General features: G+C 48.6%; 3 protein-coding genes across 4 annotated transcripts in view; 1 reads left to right on the forward strand and 2 right to left on the reverse strand.

The window, feature by feature from the left end:
• Positions 1–343: 343 nt before the first annotated feature.
• Positions 344–4629, forward strand: LOC135815217 (dimethyladenosine transferase 1, mitochondrial-like). The gene is made up of 6 exons (XM_065328480.1): positions 344–518; positions 1070–1224; positions 1511–1622; positions 1892–2163; positions 2452–2579; positions 3565–4629. Exons 1-6 carry the CDS (start codon positions 413–415, stop codon positions 3872–3874), a joined length of 1083 nt encoding a protein of 360 aa, XP_065184552.1. The 5' UTR covers positions 344–412; the 3' UTR covers positions 3875–4629.
• LOC135815216 (WW domain-binding protein 11-like) lies at positions 4589–11904 on the reverse strand. The gene is made up of 10 exons (XM_065328478.1): positions 11722–11904; positions 10589–10620; positions 10362–10455; positions 9918–10015; positions 9565–9602; positions 9302–9351; positions 8712–8728; positions 7642–7651; positions 7031–7112; positions 4589–6328 (listed from the first exon to the last, which is right to left on the reverse strand). Exons 1-10 carry the CDS (start codon positions 11783–11785, stop codon positions 5011–5013), a joined length of 1803 nt encoding a protein of 600 aa, XP_065184550.1. The 5' UTR covers positions 11786–11904; the 3' UTR covers positions 4589–5010.
• Positions 11905–12838: 934 nt separating this feature from the next.
• The window catches only part of LOC135815215 (titin homolog), a 51036-nt gene continuing 40797 nt past the window's right edge, over positions 12839–23077 (reverse strand). For both annotated transcript variants that reach the window (XM_065328477.1, XM_065328476.1), the window contains 7 exons: positions 21981–22142; positions 19602–21239; positions 18381–18562; positions 16575–16677; positions 15715–15876; positions 14979–15163; positions 12839–14063 (listed from right to left, as the gene is read on the reverse strand). In XM_065328477.1, the coding sequence (XP_065184549.1) occupies positions 13751–14063; positions 14979–15163; positions 15715–15876; positions 16575–16677; positions 18381–18562; positions 19602–21239; positions 21981–22142 (2745 nt within the window). In that variant the 3' untranslated portion in view covers positions 12839–13750. The remainder of the gene's footprint in view (positions 14064–14978; positions 15164–15714; positions 15877–16574; positions 16678–18380; positions 18563–19601; positions 21240–21980; positions 22143–23077) is intronic.

A 23077-nucleotide genomic window follows, 5' to 3' on the forward strand; every position in this document is an offset into this window, starting at 1 on the left:
TTTTTCAAGGTACTTGTGGAAGCGAAACTCGTCCGAAAGCATTCACATCCTCCAGGTCCACTTGACCACCTACTCAGGTAAGCCTTTTCTTTCGATCTCTCTCAACTGCTTCTTGTCGGCAAGACTGTGGCATTTCGCCCCGGCCTGCCTAGCCTAGCCTGTTGACACTTTTGTTGAAATAAAAGCTTGCACACGCGTAGGGCTAGTGCCTGCACCAGTATGTAGTGGGACCGGTACTTTTTCGACTTCAAAAAGCAGCACGTGCAAGTACAAAAAGTGCACGTGATGAATCATAGAAAGGAGTGCTCATTTTCTGTTTCTCGTTTTGACTTTAACATTTCGTGTTCTTTGACCTCACTCTTCAGTTTCGTAGGTGCAGTGTTTGAATGGCCTTTACATCTGGGTAGCAATCATGCGGTTACCACCCATGCCCTCCCCGGGGGAGATAGTGAGGATTTATGGCCTATCCGCAAAGAGAAAGCTGGCGCAGAACTTTCTGCTAGACTGCAACGTGGCTGGTAAGAATGTTCAGCTCACATTTCATGAAAATCTCGAAAAAACTTACTCGAGGTCACATAGATTTAAATTGGGCCACTGCCGTGGTAGATCGGTGGCATTATCTTTCTAAAACACGATCAGTACTTTCCTAAATATTTTCGTTTTGAAAAAACAATAAAACATTAAATTTTATGAAACCTCACTCCAACACTCACTGCAGTACCATCTCTTCACTGTGAATCAAATTATTTATGTTCCAGCAAATTCTCGGGCCTGGCCCATCATCAGAGTGAAAAGACCGTTATTGGAGTATTGGAGTGAGGTTTCATAAATGTGTAAGTGGCGGCGTTGGAGTTTGCGGACAATAATATAACAACAAACAATCGTGAACAGCCCCGGACTGTCCGTTGTACTACGGCTAATACGGTGTCATGCAGGCACCATACTATGGACCATACTGTTCCACACTGCTACCACACTGGCATTGTGGTACTGAAGTAGTTTTTGTTCAATGTACTGCGATGCTTCATGCCAGTAGTGCTGTATTCCTGTTCATTTTTTCGTTTTGCAGAGAAATTTGTACGCCTGGCCGACCCGTTTGTGGAGAACTGCTTTGTGTGCGAAGTCGGACCTGGCCCCGGGAGTCTTACCCGCTCTATCTTGATGAGGAACCCGGCAAGACTTGTAGTTGTCGAAAAGGACAGTCGCTTCCTGCCGGCCATGAAGGTGTGTAAAGCTGCGAATGTACCTGTCATAGGGGATGTTTGATGCGAGATAATAAAAAACAGAGTAGAGATTGAATACTAGTAGACGGTCTCTGCTTTGTGAAGCTCCGCTGGTGACACTAGCATCACAAGTACAGTGAATCCCTGCGCTCCCTTTTAGCCGGTGACAGCTTGTACAGTACTGTAGGCAAGTGCCTGTAATCTAGCCTGGTGATTGCTGTGTAGTGTCCGGGTCGTGAATGCACACATGTGACTCTGTGGAGTCTTTGCTGCTTGTGTTGCTTCAGATGCTGCGAAGTTTACGCAAGTCCGGCGAAGTTCGCATTGTGTGGGGCGATGTGCTCAAGTACAAAATGGAGACAGCATTCACCGGTGTTGCCAAGCCTTTGCCATGGGAAGGTAAGCAGCTAGAGGGAATGCCGGTTACCTTGAAGTGGGAATAATTCACCAAAGAACCCCTATGCCCCTATGGAACCCCTAATATATGTAATACGAGCCCCTGTATTGTGTGTATTCCGCTTTAGCACTGCTTAAAATGTCTGACATATGCTACAGGGTAGATAGGGCATGTACGCAATGGTGAAAACAGCTTCACTCGTGTGATTGCGTCTGATAGTAGTGTTGTGCGTGTACAACAATGCTGTGTTGTTTGCATGTGGACTGTGCAGCACGGCCAAACACCTGTCTCATCAGCAACTTACCGTTCAACATCTCAACGCCGCTGATTATTCGCCTGATGCGTGACATCGCCAACCGCGACGGACTATATCATTACGGCCGTGCGCACATGGTGCTGTCGTTCCAGAAGGAGGTCGCTGAACGTATGATGGCGCCCGTTTGTCATGCACAGCGCAGCCGTCTCTCCGTGATGGTGCAGACATACACGTCCATTGTTGATCACTTCCTCATCCCTGGCTCGGCTTTCGTGCCTGCGCCAAAGGTAAGTACTCACCAGTGCTTGCTGGCTGTTGCTGTTGTTGTTGTTGTTGTTGTTGTTGTTGTTGTTGTTACACCTTTTTGTCCCTATTTTTCCTGAGTGTTATGAACTTATGATACATGCACTTGAAGTATAAATTCATGTTTCGTGATGTGTATGTGTGTCATTGTGCAGGGGTGAAAAAAAACACGCACAAAGTGCAGTCTTGGAATATCTTGCAGAGAGGGCGATACTAGTATGGTGACCATTGTCTATACCTTGTTCACTGGCTCTGTGTGTATGTACATGTAGGTCGATGCAGCGGTGCTCAAGTTCGTCCCGCTAGTCACACCGCGACTAGATGTACCGTTTGATGACCTGGAGATGATAGTACGGGTGCTATTCTCCTATCGCCGTGCTTTAATCCGCAAGGCAGCACGGTAGGTTGCAGATTCTCCTTGTCAAAACTGCTCAGTATGAAGTTGTGTTCTGTTATGCCTGTAGCGTCCGGTCAATCTTCACCTTCCTCGTACACTAATTACATTGCCACTGAATGAGCTGGACGGTTACTGTAAATCTGACCTCTAGCGTGGAGTAACAGTCAGGTACTGTACAGGCAGAAAAAAATTTTGGTCAATAATTTCGTCCAACTCCAAAGAAAGGGAGTTCGTCCGGTTGAACATTTCGTCCATGTATCATAAGAGTGTATTGAAAAGCTGGACAAATCGACATTAGTCCGGCATTTAATTTAGTCCAAAACTCCTTGGACGAAAAAGACGAAATTAAATTCCAGACGAATATTTCTGCTTATACAGTACTCCCTTTGTCATTTACAAGGGTAGTGTTTAGTAAAACCAAGAGTAGATAAACAAGAGTGTGCAACTCCAGCTATGGGGTCTGCGACGGCAGAACTTCACATCACGTGATGAACCCGTGCACTCTAGTGCATGATAGATACTGGGTTGTACGCAGCCCAGCTTTGGGTACAACTCTCTTGTGGTCACTTTGCACTGTTTGCCAGCATAACCTTTTGAACCATGTCACGTGATGTGAAGTTCTGCCGTCGCAGCACAGCATAGAGGTTGTGCAGGCAGTTGCACACTCTTGGTTATGTACTCTTGGTAAAACACATTTGAATCAAACGTACTGTGTATGTAAGCAGAAATGTCGATGTTTTGTACTCTACACAAGTTTGCAATGGAACAAAGCTATAATTTTAGTTGTTCCATGGCTATTCGGCCGATTGTCAGACAACAACGAGGTTTGTACTTTGCAAGGGGGGGGGGGGGGCAACTTCTCTTCAATTAGGGCACCAGCTCCACATACAACCGTACCTTAATTTGACCATGGCTGTGGCAGTCTTTTGTCGGGCTTTGCACTCATTCTGTGAACTTGCGTTGTGTTGCTCGTCTTTGATGTTGACAGACAAATGTTCCGCTATGACAAGATGATAATGGCCGAGTTCTTCCAGAGAGCAGACGTGCCTGACAATCTTCGCCCGCAGGAAGTCACTCTGGATGAGTGGGGACGTCTGTGCCGGGCCTATATCGACATGAAGCACTTGGCAACTGGCATCATTAACTTCCAGATTGATCCAGTAGATGCATACAATGACTACTATCAGATGAATGAGGGCGATGACTACAGCAAAGGAGAATTCGAGCCGGATACGGTGGAGGAGGAAGCCGCTCTGAAGGATCTGGACATGAGCCCTCTCATCACACAGACCCTATAGACTACCGGCACAGCTGTGCAGTCTTGTCGTCACCCACACCCTATAGACCAACATGGCAATGCAGTCTCTCGTCATCCAGACCTTGTAGACGAATGCAGCAGTGGATGTCAGTGAGCCCTGTCATCACTCATACCCTGTAGACTGACACCACAGTGCAGTCTCTCATCACCCAGACCCTGTAGACTGACACAGCAGTAGATGTCAGTACTGCTTGTGTCGTCAAGCAAACCCACAGGCCTGCTCGAAGCAAGACTGAGCAGCCAGTATGCACCACTTGCAGGAAGCCAGTCCTAACAAGTATTGTGTTCGCCTTGAGCATAGAACGCCCTGGACATTGACTAAACATTATGCTACAGCTGGCAAAAGTAGCAGCTACATAGCCAGCAGTAGCTCATGAAACAAACTGCTCAAAACTATACTTAGCCCCCCTTACTCTCCATTCCGCAATATTCAACTGATGGCGCTGGACGCAGAATATTGTCTCATGGCTGTGTGTTTAGTGGCTGCTAACTCCATTCATACACACACACACACACGCGCGCGCGCGCGCATGACCACACCGAGTATGAGACTTGAAGTGAAGACTTGAAGCGTACACACTCCACTGGCATACTGTCTACTCAACATGTGCGCTGTGTTTCCTGCCAGCTTTCTCATAGTCACTTGACAAGACCAGCTTAGATACTAGTCCATGAATCACTTCAAACAGCCTCATCATATTTTATATAATTTTACTAAAAAAATTGTAAAACTAAGTGTGCTCTGATGTGGGACTGATAACGAACACAAAAAAGTGGGTATGTGTATTTCAACAGCCCATGGAATAGCTAAACATATCCATCACACACAAATGCATGCACGCACACACACGCACCCACACACACACACGCACACACGGCAATGTACATACAGCTCAGCATAGATAGTAGAGACAGCATGACGAAATTCTGTGCTATGTACAATCGGCAAACGAACGGATACAGGAACACACACACACACACACACACACACACGTGTGTGCAAGTCCATGCACAACACATCACCACACGCTCACTGGCTCATCCCAACACAAACTATGTACAACGTAGTTCCAGGCAAAACACATTCCGAGCAGAGATGGCACCGGCACCCTCTGGTTACAGAAGTCCTTGCATCTCATTCATAAACTGATCGTACGCATCATCCTTTGCTGCAGCTGATGACACTGCCTTCTTCGTCTGAGTACTGACAGAAGGATGCTCGGGTGCTTCCGAGGCCACGGCCGCTGTAGCATTTGCGTCGGATTTCTTCCCGGGTGCACCCATACGCGCACGCAGAGCAGATGGAACGAATTGGGTTGAGCTGCCGAAGCTCTTGATCTGCGGCGCTGAGCGAATGACAGGACCGGATGCTTCGGCTGCCTTGTCATCGCCCGTGAGCTGCGCAGGTGCCGAGATGGTAGCACCGGCCGCCACCTTGGCTGGCGCTGATATAGTGGCAGCTACACCAGGCATTGGCGGCGGGGGCATGGGCATGCCCATGGGTGGTACGGGGCCACGCGGCGGGGGCGGTAAGCGAGGCGGTGGCATGCCAGGAGGCGGCGGAGGCATGCGAGGCGGAGGTGGCGGACGCATGCCGCCTGGCATGCGCGGCGGCATTGGCGCGTGAATGTGCGGCGGCAGTCCCGGCGGCGGACCGGGCGGAGGACGCATGTGCGGGGGCAAGCCCGGAGGAGGCCCGGGGGGCAAGCCCCTCGGCGGCCCTGGTGGCCGTCCCGGGGGTGGACCGGGTGGTGCGAACGGCGGCATACCTGGTGGACGTACTGATTGCGGCTGACGACCGCCATTTTCCTGGCCATTTTCACCACCAGCAGTTGTCTTCTCACCTCCCGCAGCTTCCTCATAATCACTGTCTGGCTCGTATTCTGATTCACCAGATAAATCTGAGCCGCTGTCACTACCGTCTTCCTCATCGTCATCACTACCACTTGAATCATCTGACATTCTCTCCTCACCACCTGCAGGTGCGTTCGAACCAGCCGGTGCAGCACTCTGGCCAGCAAGCCGGAGCAGCGTGGCTTGTAAACCAGTGGGCTGGTTTTCACTTTGCTGCTGCTGCTGTGCCGCTGCTGCTGCATCGCCTGGTATCTTCTTCTTCTTTTTCTTCTTTCTCCTCTTCTGAGTTTCTGCAGGGTCAGTTGCAGTCAGAGGCTCGAAGGGTTCTGTGCCGGGTGGTCGAAGAGGAGGTTCCCCTTCTGGGAGCGGTGACGGTGCCTCATAATCCACGCCCTGGTCTTCTTCTCCGTCCATCGCATTGGCATCCCATGGCGCCACTTCAAAGCCAGGTGGAGGGAGCCAGTGGGGAATTCTCTCGGCATTTGTTGGTGGTGGCCCCGGGGGTGGACCGGGCGGGGGACCGGGTAGCTCAGGGACTCGGTACGTGGAAGAACCACCTGCTGCAGCTAATTCCGCAAGTCTGCACAAGTAACCCAACACAAAGAGAGATAGAGAGAGAGAGAGAGAGAGAGGGGGAGGGGGAGGGGGGGGGGGGGGGGAGGAAGAGATTAGGCTGCTGACCATGACATGCACCACCACATGTATTGTAGTACATTGTATCAAGAGTACATAACCCCCCAGAGTGTGCAACGCCGATCCAGCTCTGTGTAGGGTCTTGGTCGAGCGGAATCGGATCTTCTGATGTCATGCGTACACTTCACACCAGCGCAAGGCCGGTCTCGAGGCAGGGCACCATTGTTTTTGATCCAAGAGTACCCGCGACTCCCCGGGTTCCCCTCAGATGTGTACGGTATTATGACGCAAAGATCCGATTCCGCTCGACCAAGACCCTATGCAGAGCTGGATCAGGCGTTGCACACTCTGGGGGGTTATGTACTCTTGATTGTATATGTACAGTTGTGCTTGGTGAAATTCGACCCAGAGTGCATATTCGGCGCCCTCAAGTTGCACAGCCCTTGACGGCCTGGCAGAAGTACAAATGCGGCTGTACACATGTACAAGTACAGTGATGTAATCAGAACTGGTGGTGCAGGGCACCAGTTTTGCACTTCGGGTCGGATTTCACCGAGCGCAACTGTATGTCAATACATTCAACAAACCAAGACCCAGGACCCTCATCTTTAGATATAGTGTATCAGGGTGCAAAACTTCAAACACTAACCTTGCTCCCTCCTGTCCTGGCAGTGGGATTTCACTGGGCAGCAGAAGAGGCCCGCCGCTTGGCAGTGGTATATTGGTGGGGTCTGGCAAGAGAACACGACAGACACAAGATACACACACACACACACACACACACACCGGACACAGTCACATAAGTTCACAGTGTCAGTTCAAAAGACGTCATCTCCGGAGTGAGTGCTACAAAGAGTGACATGACACCATTGCACACCAGTCACCGCTGACTTGTCACATACAGTCATGTACATGTGTCATGAACACGAGCAATGCTTGGCTAAGCGGCAACACTGCACCGTACGACAAACCCACAAGCAATACCGGTACGGTCAACACCAAGAGTTGGTTCTACACACGTGGAGGCAGTGGCAAACAAAAGCCCAGGCGCAAAAAGTACTTCTACCTGTACTAGCAGCAATCTGCTCAAGATAATCTCAAACACTGGGAGCAAATATACTAGTGCAATGTACAAGGAACATGCAGTCTTAAACCTCAAACAGAAGCCCACTGGAAGCCAGCCTAGTATGGTACATCACTGCAAGTAAGTTAGCATGACAGGCTTACACAGTACAAGAGCAGCATGCAGAAGGCACTTACCAGCATTCTTCTGCAGTAGGTGTAGCAAGTGATTTCCAGTTGCAATGCACACAGGTGTGCAGCCAAGCATCGCAAGAACAGAACAGCGTGCAGAGAAAGACACATAAACACATACACACACACACACGCATGTACGCACACACACACACACACACACACACACACACACACACACACACACACACACACACACACACACACACACACACACACACACACACACACCAACACATACCAACACACACCAACACACACACACACACACACACACACACACCAACACACACCAACACACACCAACACACACCAACACACACCAACACACACACACACACACACACACACACACACCAACACCAACACACACCAACACACACCAACACACACACACACACACACACACACCAACACACACCAACACACACCAACACACACCAACACACACCAACACACACCAACACACACACACACACACACACACACACACACACACACACACACACACACACACACACACACACACACACACACACACCAACACACACCAACACACACACACACACACACACACACACACACACACACACACACACACACACACACACACACCAACACACACCAACACACACACACCAACACACACCAACACACACACATGCGTGTGTGAAAAAGCATAGAGTCAACTACATCCCACGGCAGTCAGTCAATGGGAGCAGAGGCCTGACCGGACCGCCGGAAGCAGTTTTTGATTGGTCCGGTAGTATCATGGCCCTCTAAGTCTATACTTTGTGTATGATATAGTTAGTGGGTAGATCTACACATGACCACTTAGTCTGTGTTGGTGGCCAAAAAATAGTTAGTTGGTCCGGTAATAACCTGACCAACCGGACTGGTTCCGGCGGGCCTCCCTGACTAGAACACATGTACAGAGCCTAAAAGAGATCGAGTGAACAGTGGGAATTCTAGGAGAACTTTTAGATGCAAAGGAACGCAGCAATGGCTGATGAGCGATAAAAGTACCAGAAACATGTTCGCTTCATACACCGAATGTTCACTTGCAGCAGACTCACCTGAAGTTCAGCTTGCGCTGCAGAGCAGAAGGCAGAGAAGCCACACAGAGACATACCGGTAGTCATCAGTACATGTGCACTAGTGATCAATGACAACACAACTATCCGCTAGGTATGGTGGACAGCGCTGACAGCCACACAACCCAGCACACCAGGTCACCAGCACACCTAGGCAATAATAGACTTGTTTTAGTATCCAAACAAGTACTAGACGGACGCTTGAGTGTTGGCATGTGCATTCCTAACCCGGTACATGACTGTATTGGTGGAATTTAAGTTCTAAAGCCCACTCGAGGTGATAAGCTACAATTGGGCTACGGCTACGGCAACAGGCAAGCAATGCAATTCTTTCCTCTCCCAGTGCAACGCCTTAAACATCTTTGCCCATCACTGACATCCCTCACCATACATGCAAATAAGACGGTGCCGTCATGCACCTCCACTATATGGCTACCTCTCACCGAGAAAGTTAACATGCATACAGGCTGATACAGCACAGAATTATGCGTGCATGAACGTACGAACGCGCATGCACGCACACACACACGCACAAAAAGTTAAAACTTGAGGCCTGTGCACTCGAGTCTTACCAAAGCTGTCCCTGACCGCCTGCCGCCGCTCTTGGCTTTCCGCCAGTGACCTGCAAGAACAGCGGACACGAAAACACTGCTAGGCAAGCCAGGCATGCATGTACATCAAGTGTGCAGTCACCACTGGTGGGAGCATAGCAAGCACTTTCAAGTATTTGTCGTGATTAGCGTATGCATGGAAGAATTGAAGAAAGCTGTGCAGTAGTGACAATACAGCCATGGTAGTGCACCAAGCCCCATACAGTGGATAGGAGTCCACTCACTTTTTCAGCTCTGGATATTTCTCTGGCAAAGACTTGTGCTGCAAATGTAGGGGAAGAGAGCGCAGTACACAGAACACATGACGTCATACGACATGCACTAACAATACATGATGGGTACTAATACCGAAGCAGGGTGGCGCAAGAATACCAGCAGAGGGTTCGCATCTCCACAGAGCACGGTGACATCACTCTCAACGGACTGAGAGTGCAGCGCACTGCCGAACAAATGAAAGTAAACAGGGCGGTAGAGAAAAACCATCGTATGATGGAATTCCCCCCTATCGTCAGCGTTAGACACTCAAGCCCAGCATAAAAGAACGGGCATATACACGGTACGCTTGGCAAATACTTACATAGAAGGCAAGCATGCGCTCTATTGTTTCCTCGAGTCGCTTTTTCTTCTCCTTGATGGATGTTTCATTGGGTAAAGCGAGCGGGCCAGCTTGTAACTCTGCATGCAATCAATTTACAAATCACAAAGTGCTTCAAAAATTTGGGCTAACTCACAAGAACCACACACTCACAACCACATGCAAACACACCCACGCACACCCATAGTCCCATACCCATACCCACGAGCACACGCATAAATGTCCGCGAATACGCATGCATACACACGCACGCACGCGCACGCACACACACACACATTCTTCCTTGCAGACAGTTGTTCAACAGAGCAGTTCACCAATGGGAAGGGGATAGCTGTAGGACTTCGTAAAATCAAGAGGTCACCACAATCACCGGGGCGTACACAGTGAGACATGAACACATTAGCCAAGAAGCAAGACCAAGCTCACCAAGTTGCTCCAGACGCTCCAACTCCTCCAGAACCTCTGAAGGATCTTTCGACCGCAACACTGACTCACGAACAAACTGCCGCTGCTTCTTGTTCTGCACAGCAATAAACAAAAACATAGCATTAGGCTACAAGCGCGTGAAAAGTTGAAAACTTATGGCGATGACAATGACATCAAATTCAAAGGCAACAGCATCAGCACCAGCCACACCAATAGCTTCGATTTACCTTTTTCAATTCCCGACGACGAGACTCCTTGCCTACAAATACAAATCCAATACAAGCAGCAGGGCACGTTTATTATTCAGAATGATAAGCTGTGACACTCAGATCAATCATCTGTTTTTTGTGACTTTCTTTAGCCAGGCTAGTCTTACTTGGGCGTTCAATCCCCACCAATCTGGTGACCTCCCTACCGAGTTTGTCGTGTAGTTTTTGTTTTGTTTTTACCGGCACATGTATACTTTTAAAGTGTGCATGAGCTTCAACGCATTGCATCACAGACACAGTCCCGTCCGCCGGGCTTGCCTCTGGCTGGTACAATGTACAAGAAGTGGGAAACACATGCAAAGTATAATATTGTGATACTGAATGAGCCTGCCAGCGTCAAGCAATGGTGTGCGTATGCGGTGCACGGGCCGCTTGCACAAAGTATCAGAGAAGTTACTGACGAAGAAGACAATGGCAACTCGCTCTCAACGACATGACGGGTTATTTCTGAATAAGCAAATTTTTAATATTATGGTTATTTGTTGTTGTTGGTGGTGGTGGTGGAGGTGCTGCCAGAGATATCCGTCATTGTTGCAAATACAGGGTCGTGTATGTGGAAGTAGCCTCCAGGTGCATGGAGCAGTGTTAGCCCGGATCAATGTGACAGTTGAGGCTTTTGTTAGCCAAAACAATAATTATTGTATGTACATCATCAGCAGGGTGGTAGACAGCATCGCCAAATTTAATATAATCTTATTTCGGCCGTGAAAATGTTACAATCCTGCGATGCCTTGAGCTGGTTCTCCTTCCAAAAAGCAATGCATGTAACTGTATTTTGCCTCCACTCTACCCATACATTCCTGACCTGAATACTTGCCATCTACCTATACTGCTCGTGTTTTAAATTCCAAAAAGAACGTTATCGCTTCATTTACACTGTGACTAAGAGGACAGAATTCCAGGGAGTTATGCACTCCTGCTGGGACTTGAAATTCTGTGTCTGTCTGCTGAGAAGCCAGTTACAACACGCACACAGAACCCAGGCAACAGATACGTGACGTTCAGGAGCCCCGATCGCCGCCTGTCTTATGCCAATGAGGTCTTAGCTCCGAGAGATATCGTGTTTTCTCAAAGGAAAATCAGCAACTTACGAGCTTGGTCTGTCGGGTTCATGAAGCGCCCGCCCTTCGTGCTGCCCGTTGTTCGCCGACCCATGGCTGCGAAGGCTAACTTGTCTACACCAGCATAAAGGAAACGGCTCGCAAGCCCTCGGAAAACTAATTATTCCATACACATCTGTTTGCACATTCGATCAACTCAAACAAAAATGTGAAATTTCGTATTTCAATCGCGATAACCTCCGTCAAAAAAAAAACATTTTCGAGGATAAAACAAAAAAGTGGTCACTTTGCCGGCTGACAACCTGACGAACATCATGGTATACCGGTGCTTTATGCACTCTTGATGGCATTGGCAGGGAGTCGTGAAATACCATTTTACGACTGTCAGTCATGCATGGTACCAAGAGTGGGTTATGTACTCTTGATGGTACCAAGAGTACATAACCCCCCAGGGGGGTTATGTACTCTTGATGGTACCAAGAGTACATAACCCCCAGGGGGTTATGTACGAGTCGTACTCTTGATGGTACCAAGACTGCAAGAGTAAAAATTAGCTCCCAGGGCCTAGGGAGCTTATAATTATACGCTTGATGGTACCGTACAGATCAGGCTTGCAGGGAGCAGTGGCATACACACCCGATTATTGGCTATTTCGTTTCTCCATTTGAATGCGTTGCGCTCCTATGGTTCATTCATGTTCTCACATTTTGTTGAGCACGAATAAAGATATTGTGTCCAGTTATGTACTGCTGTAGACTCAGGGAGCGGTACCTTACTACATGTACATGTACACGATACTCCCCATGGTAGAGAGCAACCATGACCGTGATGACAGTCATGATGCGCGCATGCATACACACACACACACACACACACACACACACACACACACACACACACACACACACGCACACACACGCACACGCGCGCGCGCACACACACACACACACACACACACACACACACACATGCACACGCGCACACACACACACACACACACACACACACACACACACACACACACACACACACACACACACACACATGCACACACACACACACGCACACGCACATGCACACACACACACACACTCTCTCTCTCTCTCTCTCTCCCTCCCTCTCTGTCCTCTCAGAAGACCAGACCGTGGCAACTACACAAGATACAGGGCACATTGCTCATCTGCTCTGGCCAGGCCAGGTACAAAATCAATACTGATTTGAGCAGGAATGCTAGCAAGACGGCGCTGATGGGCAGGATAACGATGTGCCCTAGCTAGTTCAAAGTCAAGGTTAGGAGTCTTCAAAGAGACGGTCGTGCCAAAATCAAAAAGTTAAAAATAAACCCATATGAGAGGGGAATCAGCGTAGGCAGGCACTGGTTAGGATTGCCCTGAGCAGCAGAAAACGCTGATAAGATTAGGAAAGATGCAGAAAAAAACAAGATATAAATAATCTCGAAAGTATCCGGTCAGGTGTGTCAGCCATAGTAAACGGGTGGAGGAAGTAAACTCAAGAACATAATATGACGGAAACACAGGGTCAGAAAAGTCCTAAAAATCAAATCATTGCCCGACTATGCGGTCCAACGAGAGCACGGAAAGTTACATTTACGGTGCTGCGGTGAAAAAAAGATTTTTTTTGCTTTCGTGCAAATCGGTGCCTTGCTAAAAGAGTCGCGAGCTCCGGAAAAGGAAGTCACACTTGCAGTGTGAACCTGACGACATAACAGTGTGCGTGAGCAGCAACCAGTGATCTACAGGCTATCCTATAAATACAGACTAAGGATAATGGGCAGCTGTATCAAAAATGGACAAACAAATGCTGCCCCTCGGTGAGACCAGTACAAACGGCGCGCCAAGTGGCAGATCAGCAAAGAAATTCACACGCTGGCAAATCACACTGAAAACTTGCTACTCCAGTACGATGCAGTGCAGTGCAACGACTACGGACTATCCCGTTCCTTGCTATACGCCTCATCGCGAGATGGACGACGGTGGGACGATGGTATACGTATCCCACACAATGATTGTGTTACGTTCTACAGGCGCTACTCAGCTTACTAACGCCGCTGGTTCATCTGCAAGAAGTGTCGTCGTTCAACCCACTGTCCAGCTGGTGCAGCCATTAGGTCTTGCCAGTGCTGTGACTCTTCAGGCGAGCATTTCTCATCCAGACCCAGCAGCAGCCCGCCAAGGAAGTCGTTACTGCCGCGTTTGTCAAAGTCCCAGACTGTCAGCTCCATGCTGCGATTCTCCAGCTCACTCTCAGCGCTCAGTGCTCCTTCAAATACAAGTGTGTGCTTCCACACGGGCGTGTTGTTACGAGACAGCGTTTGCGTCTTCTGCTTGTTCTTCGTATCCGGAAGGAGATAGCTGGAGGGCAAAGGAGATACAAGTGGCAAGAGCTTAGAAACAATACTGGTTGAAAAGTTTCGGGGATAGTCACACACAGGTGAGGCCTCAGTTTCAGCAACCACCCACGGGATTAGACGTATAGCGGTCTCTTAGTACAGGTGGTCGCTACAACTAGGGTGATCCTCGTATATTCTACACGTTTACACATTCTGGTTGCAAAGAATAGTGGTCTTACAGACCAGGTGATTGCTGAAACCAGGCGGATACTGAAGCCGGGCGGATGCTGAAATAAGGTGCTTGCTGAAGCCAGATTTCACCTGTACACACACATACATGGCAGCCCTGCACAGAACCCAAGATGCTTGAGGCTCGTTACTAAGCAACAGTTTTCACCAAACTGAACACTAGGACTCACTAGCACATATGGCACATGCAAGTGTGCACTCGTATCTGTCTTATCTGGACCTCGAAGTTACGAGCACCTTGGTCTAACAAGCACCCGGTGGGTGAGTTTTTAGCGGAAATATTACTACTCTTTTTGCCATTTTTTGTGGAAATAGTGACGTCATATGCCAGATGTGTAGCCCTTCCCCATTGAAATGTATGTGATTCAGAGAATTAAATTATTTCAGAGTTATGAATATTTCAAAGTTTTGGGCAGTACCCGGTCTCGGACCGCCCAGATAAGCGAGATACATAATATGAGTGTAACTGTTACGTGGCAGGCAATCATCAGACAACTGATACTGGCGTTCTACCCAGCAGCACGCTTATAAACACAATCATAATAATGGTCACAGGCATAAACAAATCTGGCGCCTGGATAAGCAAGATATGAGTGCACTTGCAGGAAAGCGCATTGCAATATCAACCGGGCCCAGTTCACACCGGAGACCAGTTCACACCAGAGACCAGCACACCCCGGACACTCACCCCTTGACGAACGGATCGATGAAACCGCTCTTGCTCTTCACAGGAAGGTTGTCGGCAGACTCAATCAGAGCTTCAACAGTGATCTTGGGAGATTTACTCTTCTTCTTGCCAGAAGACTCTGGCACAACTACACGCAATGACAGAACTAGCTCGCCGACTGAAGAACCCTCTTCTTCGGCTGCGGCCTGTGCATCAGAAAGACAAAAAAAACAGCAAAAAAATGTTGAAAGCTGAATTACCCCGACATTGTGGTCCAGATGATGGCAGAGATGCTGAGTAACTCGCTGGTATTGCCAGCAGCCTGAGAACACAGCCACTTCAAAGAATTGTGCCCGGTAGTTATAGCTCAGAGATCACGCAGAATGCCAAACCTGACAAAGGTTTACTTGAAGTAGTTCAAACAAACAGAGGAACGGTACGACGGTGCCCCACCCTGCAGCACCTGCTGCTACTGTCACGCATCCACAACATTCAGAGTTACTGTATTGGAAAACATGTGAGTATCATGCATCATCTATCTGGATCTCAGTGCTGCAACACCCAGCCTGTACCAGAATAAGGTCTACAAAGACAAGAGCAATTTTGAGTTCCTGGCGAATAAGCCTTTTCCAGAAACAATGGCGATGATAGCCAATGACGAAGAACTCCTGTTACATGATTCCTAATTACTGCATGTTAGTCAACCAAGTTCAAGGGCAGAGAAAACCAGTAGTGCACAGTGGAGTAAGAGACGCACCGGTTCACAGAGGACATATTCCGCTGGCGTCGGGTCGGTGAGATCGACCGAGTAGAGGGGCACGCGGATCTCTCCCAGGAAAGTGTTGTGCCCGACGCGACTCTTGTCCCACACTGACAAGTGCACTGTGATGCCATCAAGCGCCTTCTGCTCCAGCTTATACTGCAACACACAAATACACAAACACACAGCAGTAACAACAGGGTATATACACTACACAGACCAGTAGGGAGTAGCAGAATGTAAACCACGGCTTCCATGGACGAACGAGCACGGACTCGTTGTGAGCAAGCCTCACTCAAACTAACATGAAGAGATAAGAACACCGAGCGAAGCAAAGCGCATCGCATGAAGCTGTGTTCGGAGCATTTCTCCTCCAGCACGACTGTATGTTAGCAGGCTGGAAGCCTACCCGTCATGGTGCAGCTCACACTACCACAAACACCAAAACAGTGATCCAACAAAGAAAATGACAGCGGATGTACCGGAAAGTCAGTCTGACGGACTCTAACAGGGTCAGAGAAATGTAACACACCAGTATTCTATTCGGGTACCGCAATTGTTCCTACATAAGAGGGAAGGGCACGGGCTTCACGGAGGTTCAGGTATCTACGTACATGTACATGCTCTACAAGATGGTGTAAGTAACAACTCCCCTATTCCACCCAGTGAAGGAACAGCTGTGGCCAAAGACATCTGACCCATGAGCCGAAAGCAGCGCCACGGCTCACGCGGCCCATGCGGCCCTCAGATGGGTTTTGGTCCTCACATGATGTAATTGAAATGAAAACGCGCCGCTACTTTTGACTAACGGGTCGGAATTCTTTGGCCACTACTGTGTGTACTAGTGAGGAACTAACAGATATTGTTTCATTGAACGTTGGGCTGCGTGACTTCGGGAATGACTTCGTCTTCTTCTTGCTCTCCTTGGAGCTGTCTGGAAGTAGATAGGCCTTCACATATCTGCACAAGACAACAACACCAATGACAACAACAACAACAACAACAACAACAACAACAACAACAACAACAACAACAACAACAACAACAACAACAACAACAACAACAACAACAACAACAACGACAACAGAACATGATACAGTCGTCCATCTCTACTCCAGCACTTTGCACAAACCAGCATACTTTTTAGTAGCCGAAATGTCCTACTCATGCCCGCTGCACCATTAACAGACTCGTTAATCCAGCACCCTCCCTAATGCAACTTCTCCAGCACACATGGTACCGGATTGAAATGGTACCACTGTACATGCCAGTAGTGTACAGGGATCTCATACGCCTAAGACTGTAGGGCAAACCAACCTAGCCTGGTATGTTCGCATTCTTTACCATTCAACTGTATACACAACCATGTTATCTGGGAAATTTTAGGTGTTTCCTTCTCCTGAGTGAGAAATCAGTGTCAACAGAGAAGGCAAAGAGAGTCCCTGACTTCACCGCAAAGGCGCAAACGCAAATCTACTCGACCGCACTAGTTAAAGCCGCTGCCGGCAAGGTATACTGATGCTGACTCGACCGACTCGGCTGGCTACCGCCTATTCGCAAGACAGAGCAAGAAGACGTTCCTTCTACTTGAGCAGGAAATGGCCACTTGCCTCTAGAAACGGGGGCCCTTAGAACACATAGACATGCACCGAGTCGCATAACTTCCTCTGCCGCACGGAGGATGTAATTTCATCAGCCATTCATAGACTTCACAGTTTTGCTCAATCCGACAATTTTACCATCATCGCCGTGTCGTAGTACAGTCTGCCGCCAAACCGATTTTTCCAATTACACAAACAAGGCAGGTGGAGGCAGCTCGAATAGAGCGCTCAAATGCATGAAACCTGAAGTTACAGCTCTGCGGCCCTTCGTCACGGTGTTTGTGTGTATTTTTCTAACTATGTGTGTGTGTGTGTGTGCGTGCGCGCGTGCGTGTGTGTATAAATGTATGTGTGTACCGAGTCTGATGAATGCACGGTTGGGCGTGAAACTCTGAGATACAACCACGGAGCCTTTCTGTGCACTGCGTGACTGTATGTGTGTAGCTGTACTCGATAAACAATGCCACATGAAGGCAAGTGCTAGAACATTCAAAGCTGCAGACGAACTCTAGCAAACAATTCCACTGTTCCGATTTCATGCAGACTGTACACGGTACAGTACACTTGACGCCGAGACCTCCGGTCGGGTGAGTTGCTCCCAGCACATCGGCACGTCGTCTCTACATCCCTGCGTTTGTCCTTTTCCTTGTTTCATTTTGCTCTCCACATGTTTTCCAGTTGGGCTGTGGTAATAGACTACATGTAATAGTAAAAACAAATATAAATAATAGACTACATGTAATAGCTAGAGTACATAACCCAAGAGTGTGCAACTCCAGCTATGGGGTCTGCGACGGCAGAACTTCACATCACGTGATGAACCCGTACCCATCATTTGCACTCTGTGCATGATAGATACAGGGTTGTATGCAGCCCAGCTTTGGGTACAACTCTCTTGTGGTCACTTTGCACTGTTTGCCAGCATAACCTTTTGAACCATGTCACGTGATGTGAAGTTCTGCCGTCGCAGCACAGCATAGAGGTTGTGCAGGCAGTTGCACACTCTTGGGGATTATGTACTCTTGGTAATAGTAAAAACAAATATAAATTAAAAAACCGTACGATGTGATTTGTCCGTTGGAGTTAGGACTAGCGAGATCCTTGCAGCCAACAATGTTCAGGTTGAGTTTTCCAGCCTTGAAGGAGAATGCCACCGTCATGCTGCCAGTCACCATGACCTTCTTGCTGCCCATTATGCTGTAGGTGGATACAGCCGACTGCTGACTGGTCAAACTGCTGATAGACTACACACACACCGGTACACACCGATACAAACAGGCAGACAGACAGGCAGGTGGACAGACGGACAGACACACACACACACACAAACACACACACAAATGCACAGAGAGATATACACAGAGAGACGTAAGTATGCAGGCACGTACGCACACTCACATCCGCACACTCACATCCGCACACACACACACACACACACACACACACACAAAAAAAACATGTGCGCACGCACATATGCACACCCACACACAGTTGAGACATATAGGCAAAATGACAAAAAAACATGCTCAAGTTCACATTTGAATGAAACAATTCTGGAAAAGGCAATTACTACAGCGGCCCGTACAGTAGCATAGAGCTGCTGATCCGGTGACACTACAGTAGGTGCCGTACTGGTAAATGCATACACTCAACTTCGCTAATAACCACTGTGGATATAACGACAATTCGCTAATAACGACAGAATTCCCATGCCCAGAGCAAAGTCCCATCTAACTGTAATACATATAATGAGACTTCGGGTATAAGGACACTTCGCGAATAAGGACACTTTTCTGATGCCCCGCCGAGTGTTGTTATACGCAAAGTTGACTGTATACTGCACACACTTGTACTTGTACTTGTACTTGTCGCACACTGCCAAAACTGGTCACGTGGGTCTCCCCGGGAGAGGGGAGAGAGACTCAAAAGGAATCTTGGAAAGATGACTCAATTGGCTATTGAACCGCCCAACGGCCGACACCCCCTGAAATCCCCAAAACTCTGGGTGGACTTGAAAATGATCCCACTTATGGGCTCACCACACCTCAGTAAGTGGGTGAGGACAAGGTGCAGAAAAAGGATTGACGGCATCAGGGTATCCGTCCTGGGATCCAACTGCAATTACCCCTGCCCCCAGTGAAGGTAATACGTGCTACTAGTGTGGGTGGCTAAATCAGAGTGGATCTGATATTAGCTTCACTAGCACCACACACACACACACACTGAACAAACGCATGTCCGCAGGTACGCACGCACGCAAACCAACAGGTGTGTGTCACTTACATGTTTTCTTGCCAGAAGTCCAGGCTTGCGAGGAAGCCCATCCGAGTCCTTGCGACTTAAAGAGTCTTGTGCACCAATTGACTGTTTGCTACTTAGGGAATCCCTGTCGAAGGATTGAGACGTTGCAGCTGATTCAATTACGGCTGCAAAAGCTGGTGATGCAAGTGCTGACATTTCTTCCAGCTCCTTCTTCTTCAATTCTTCTTGTCTCCGTTTCTCTGCTTCAGCTTCTTCCTCTTGTCTCCGTTTCTCTGCTTCAGCTTCTTCCTCTTGTTTCTGTTTCTCTGCTTCAGCTTCTTCCTCTTGTTTCCTTCGAGCAGCATACTCTTCCTGGCGCTTAAGCTGTTCCTCCTGGATTCGTTTCTCTTCAGCCTCCTTCTCTATACGCTCTTCTTCAAGCTTCTTCTGGTGTTCTTCAGCTTCTTGCCTTTTCCGTTCTTCTTCAGCAGCTTCTGCCTCCTTCTTGAGACGTTCCTCCTTAGCAGCCTTTGTTTTCTGTTCTTCATCGAGCTTCCGCTGTTCCTCTTCCTGCCGCTGCTTCTCTTCTAGTTTCCGTTGCTCTTCCTCTTGCCTCTGCTTCTCTTCTAGTTTCCGCTGCTCTTCCTCCTGCCGCTGCTTCTCTTCGAGTTGGCGCTGACGTTCCTGTTCCTCTGCTTCCTTTTGCAAACGTTCTTTCTCCTCTGCTTCTTTCTGTTGTCGTTCCTTCTCATTTGCTTCTCTCTCTAGGCGTTCTCTCTCTGCCTGCAGCTTAAGGCGCTCCCTTTCCTCAGCATCGGCCTTTTGCATCTTCTCTTCCAGTAGTCTACGCTGCTCTTCCTCTTCTTCTTCACGCCGCTGCCTCTCTTCTTCTTGGCGCTGTTTCTCTTTCTCCTCTGCTTCTTTCTGCAGCCGTTCCTTCTCAGCTTGTTCCTTCAGGCGCTGTTCTTCCTCAGCTGCAGCCTTTTGTCTTCTCTCTTCCTCTTCACGTTGCTGTCTCTCTTCTTCTTCTTGGCGCTGTTTCTCTTTCTCCTCTGCTTCTTTCTGCAGCCGTTCCTTCTCAGCTTGTTCCCTTAGGCGCTGTTCTTCCTCAGCTGCAGCCTTTTGTCTTCTCTCTTCCTCTTCACGTTGCTGTCTCTCTTCTTCTTCTTGGCGCTGTTTCTCTTTCTCCTCTGCTTCTTTCTGCAGCCGTTCCTTCTCAGCTTGTTCCCTTAGGCGCTGTTCTTCCTCAGCTGCAGCCTTTTGTCTTCTCTCTTCCTCTTCACGTTGCTGTCTCTCTTCTTCTTCTTGGCGCTGTTTCTCTTTCTCCTCTGCTTCTTTCTGCAGCCGTTCCTTCTCAGCTTGTTCCTTTAGGCGCTGTTCTTCCTCAGCTGCAGCCTTTTGTCTTTTCTCTTCCTCTTCACGTTGTTGTCTCTCTTCTTCTTCTTGGCGCTGTTTCTCTTTCTCCTCTGCTTCTTTCTGCAGCAGTTCTCTTTCAGCCTGCTTTTCTATTTCCTTTTGGCGTTCTGCTTCAAGGCGTTTCCACTCTTCCTCCTGCTGTTTAGCCTCCTGTTGCTGGCGCTCCTCTTCCAGGCGGCGCTTTTCCTCCTCTTCTTGCACCTTGCGAGCAGCTGTTGCCGTTTCTGCATGTCCTACCGCACGCAACAGCACAGGTTCACAGTCCTGCACACACCGCCGACAGACACAGCGAAACAAAACAACAAAAACACATTTGGTTGAGAGATTGCACGCAAATAAGAGAGAGAGAGAGAGAGAGAGAGAGAGAGAAAGAGAGAGAGAGAGAGAAAGAGAGAAAGAGAGAGAGAGAGAGAGAGAAAGTTCTTCGCTCGCATTGTCTTTACCTGCCCCCCCCCCCCCCCGCATTTTTGGAATTTGCAGCTGCATCACAATTCCCAGTTGAACATCGACTACCCAACCACCCATGAACAGAGAAACCTTGCCAGGTGTTCGGATACAGTGCATGTTTTGTACTTGTATGAGGAATTCATACAAATGTTCACCCGGGGAGTCTGGGCGTGCAGGAAGACCACATCGCTGATTGTAACGCTAAGCGGTGTGGGTTTCATTCCCGGGCTGCTTGTTCCAGTTGCACATGGGGCCGGCATGGTTGATTTGTGCACGTACACGCATACTGGTATGGCATCGCTGGACTTGGCAGTGTTTCGGGCAAGCAGGTCATGTACGTCATTCGGCACTACAAGAACATATGAATTCAGCCAGTACTGAATACATCCCACTTTTTTTTTGTATTGTATTTTATTATTTTACTTGGGCATTCCCAACAGACCCAAGGTCTTCTTACAGGGTGCCCAAGATGAATGAAATTGTTAAGTAACCCACTTGAACAATAGGTTTTCAAAATACAATAAGAAAGAGAGAATAAGCTGAGCACATTCACCCTACCTTCTCCACCAGGTTAAATGTCTTCGTCCACTTCTCCGAGAAGTCCATGCTGCTAAGATCCAAGCGAAGTTCTCCCAGGAATGTGTTCTGCGAGAGCCGTGCATTGTCCCAGACCGATACCCACAAGACGCGAGATGTCAAGTCCTTCTCCGGCATCTTGAACTGCCAAAGAGAAAAAGAGGACGGGGACGACGACGACGAAGAAGAAGAAGAAGAAGAAGAAGAAAGGGGAATTACAACTGACAGGACTACATGATGCATGTAGAAAGTGATTCCAAAAATGAGTCTAACCATTAACAAACCCTTTAGTTGTGTGACCGTCAACCATGATCGAACCGGACCAATGCAGTTTGATGAAGCCTGATACGCACTTCTTGGCCACAGAAGCACTCCCCTAAACAACGGACGTCTCACCTTATCAGCACTGGCTTTGATACACCTGCTGCCCAACACACTGTACTGCCCCACTGAGTTGTGGAAGGCATGCATGCAAAGCGTGAACTACATGTACTTCGAAGTAGCATTAGGGACAGTTCATTCAGCAGGCGAATGTGTGGGTAATCTGAGAGATACGACACTCAAACGCGAGGGTTTGATTCACAGGGCAAAACCCGGGGTGCCACAAGTACAAGTACACGTGAATACATTGGTAACCATGGGGACAGTCAGTCGAGGACTTGCGACGTTTGCAAAGAGAAAATCAGGGAGTTGCAGTGCGGTACAAACGGCTCCCTGAGAAACACCAGTTGTAACATGTGCTTCCCCTCGCTACCCAGCCGTGTACAGAACTTTCAGGAGCTACAGTGCCTGCAGGTTGAGAGTGCTTGTGGTGACTTCGTACATGCGTTTTGTGTACATAAATAATTTTTCATAAAAATGGTCGTTTGTATATAATTATTTGGATGGAAAGAAATAAACTTTCTCTTTGGCCCCAACTTCGTTGTGGTCTGGTTGGCCATTGTAGCCGTCGTGGTCGACGTAAAACACCATAATGCTCGCGGGCAAAGAGCTCACGTGCACGTTTGTATTCCTGCGGGCACATCTGGTTGATCTCAGGCAGATTTCCATGGCAACGGTCTCTCAAAGGCGAGAATTCC

Source organism: Sycon ciliatum, chromosome 4, assembly GCF_964019385.1.
Source record: "Sycon ciliatum chromosome 4, ocSycCili1.1, whole genome shotgun sequence".
In the NCBI taxonomy this organism is placed as follows: Eukaryota; Metazoa; Porifera; class Calcarea; order Leucosolenida; family Sycettidae; genus Sycon; species Sycon ciliatum.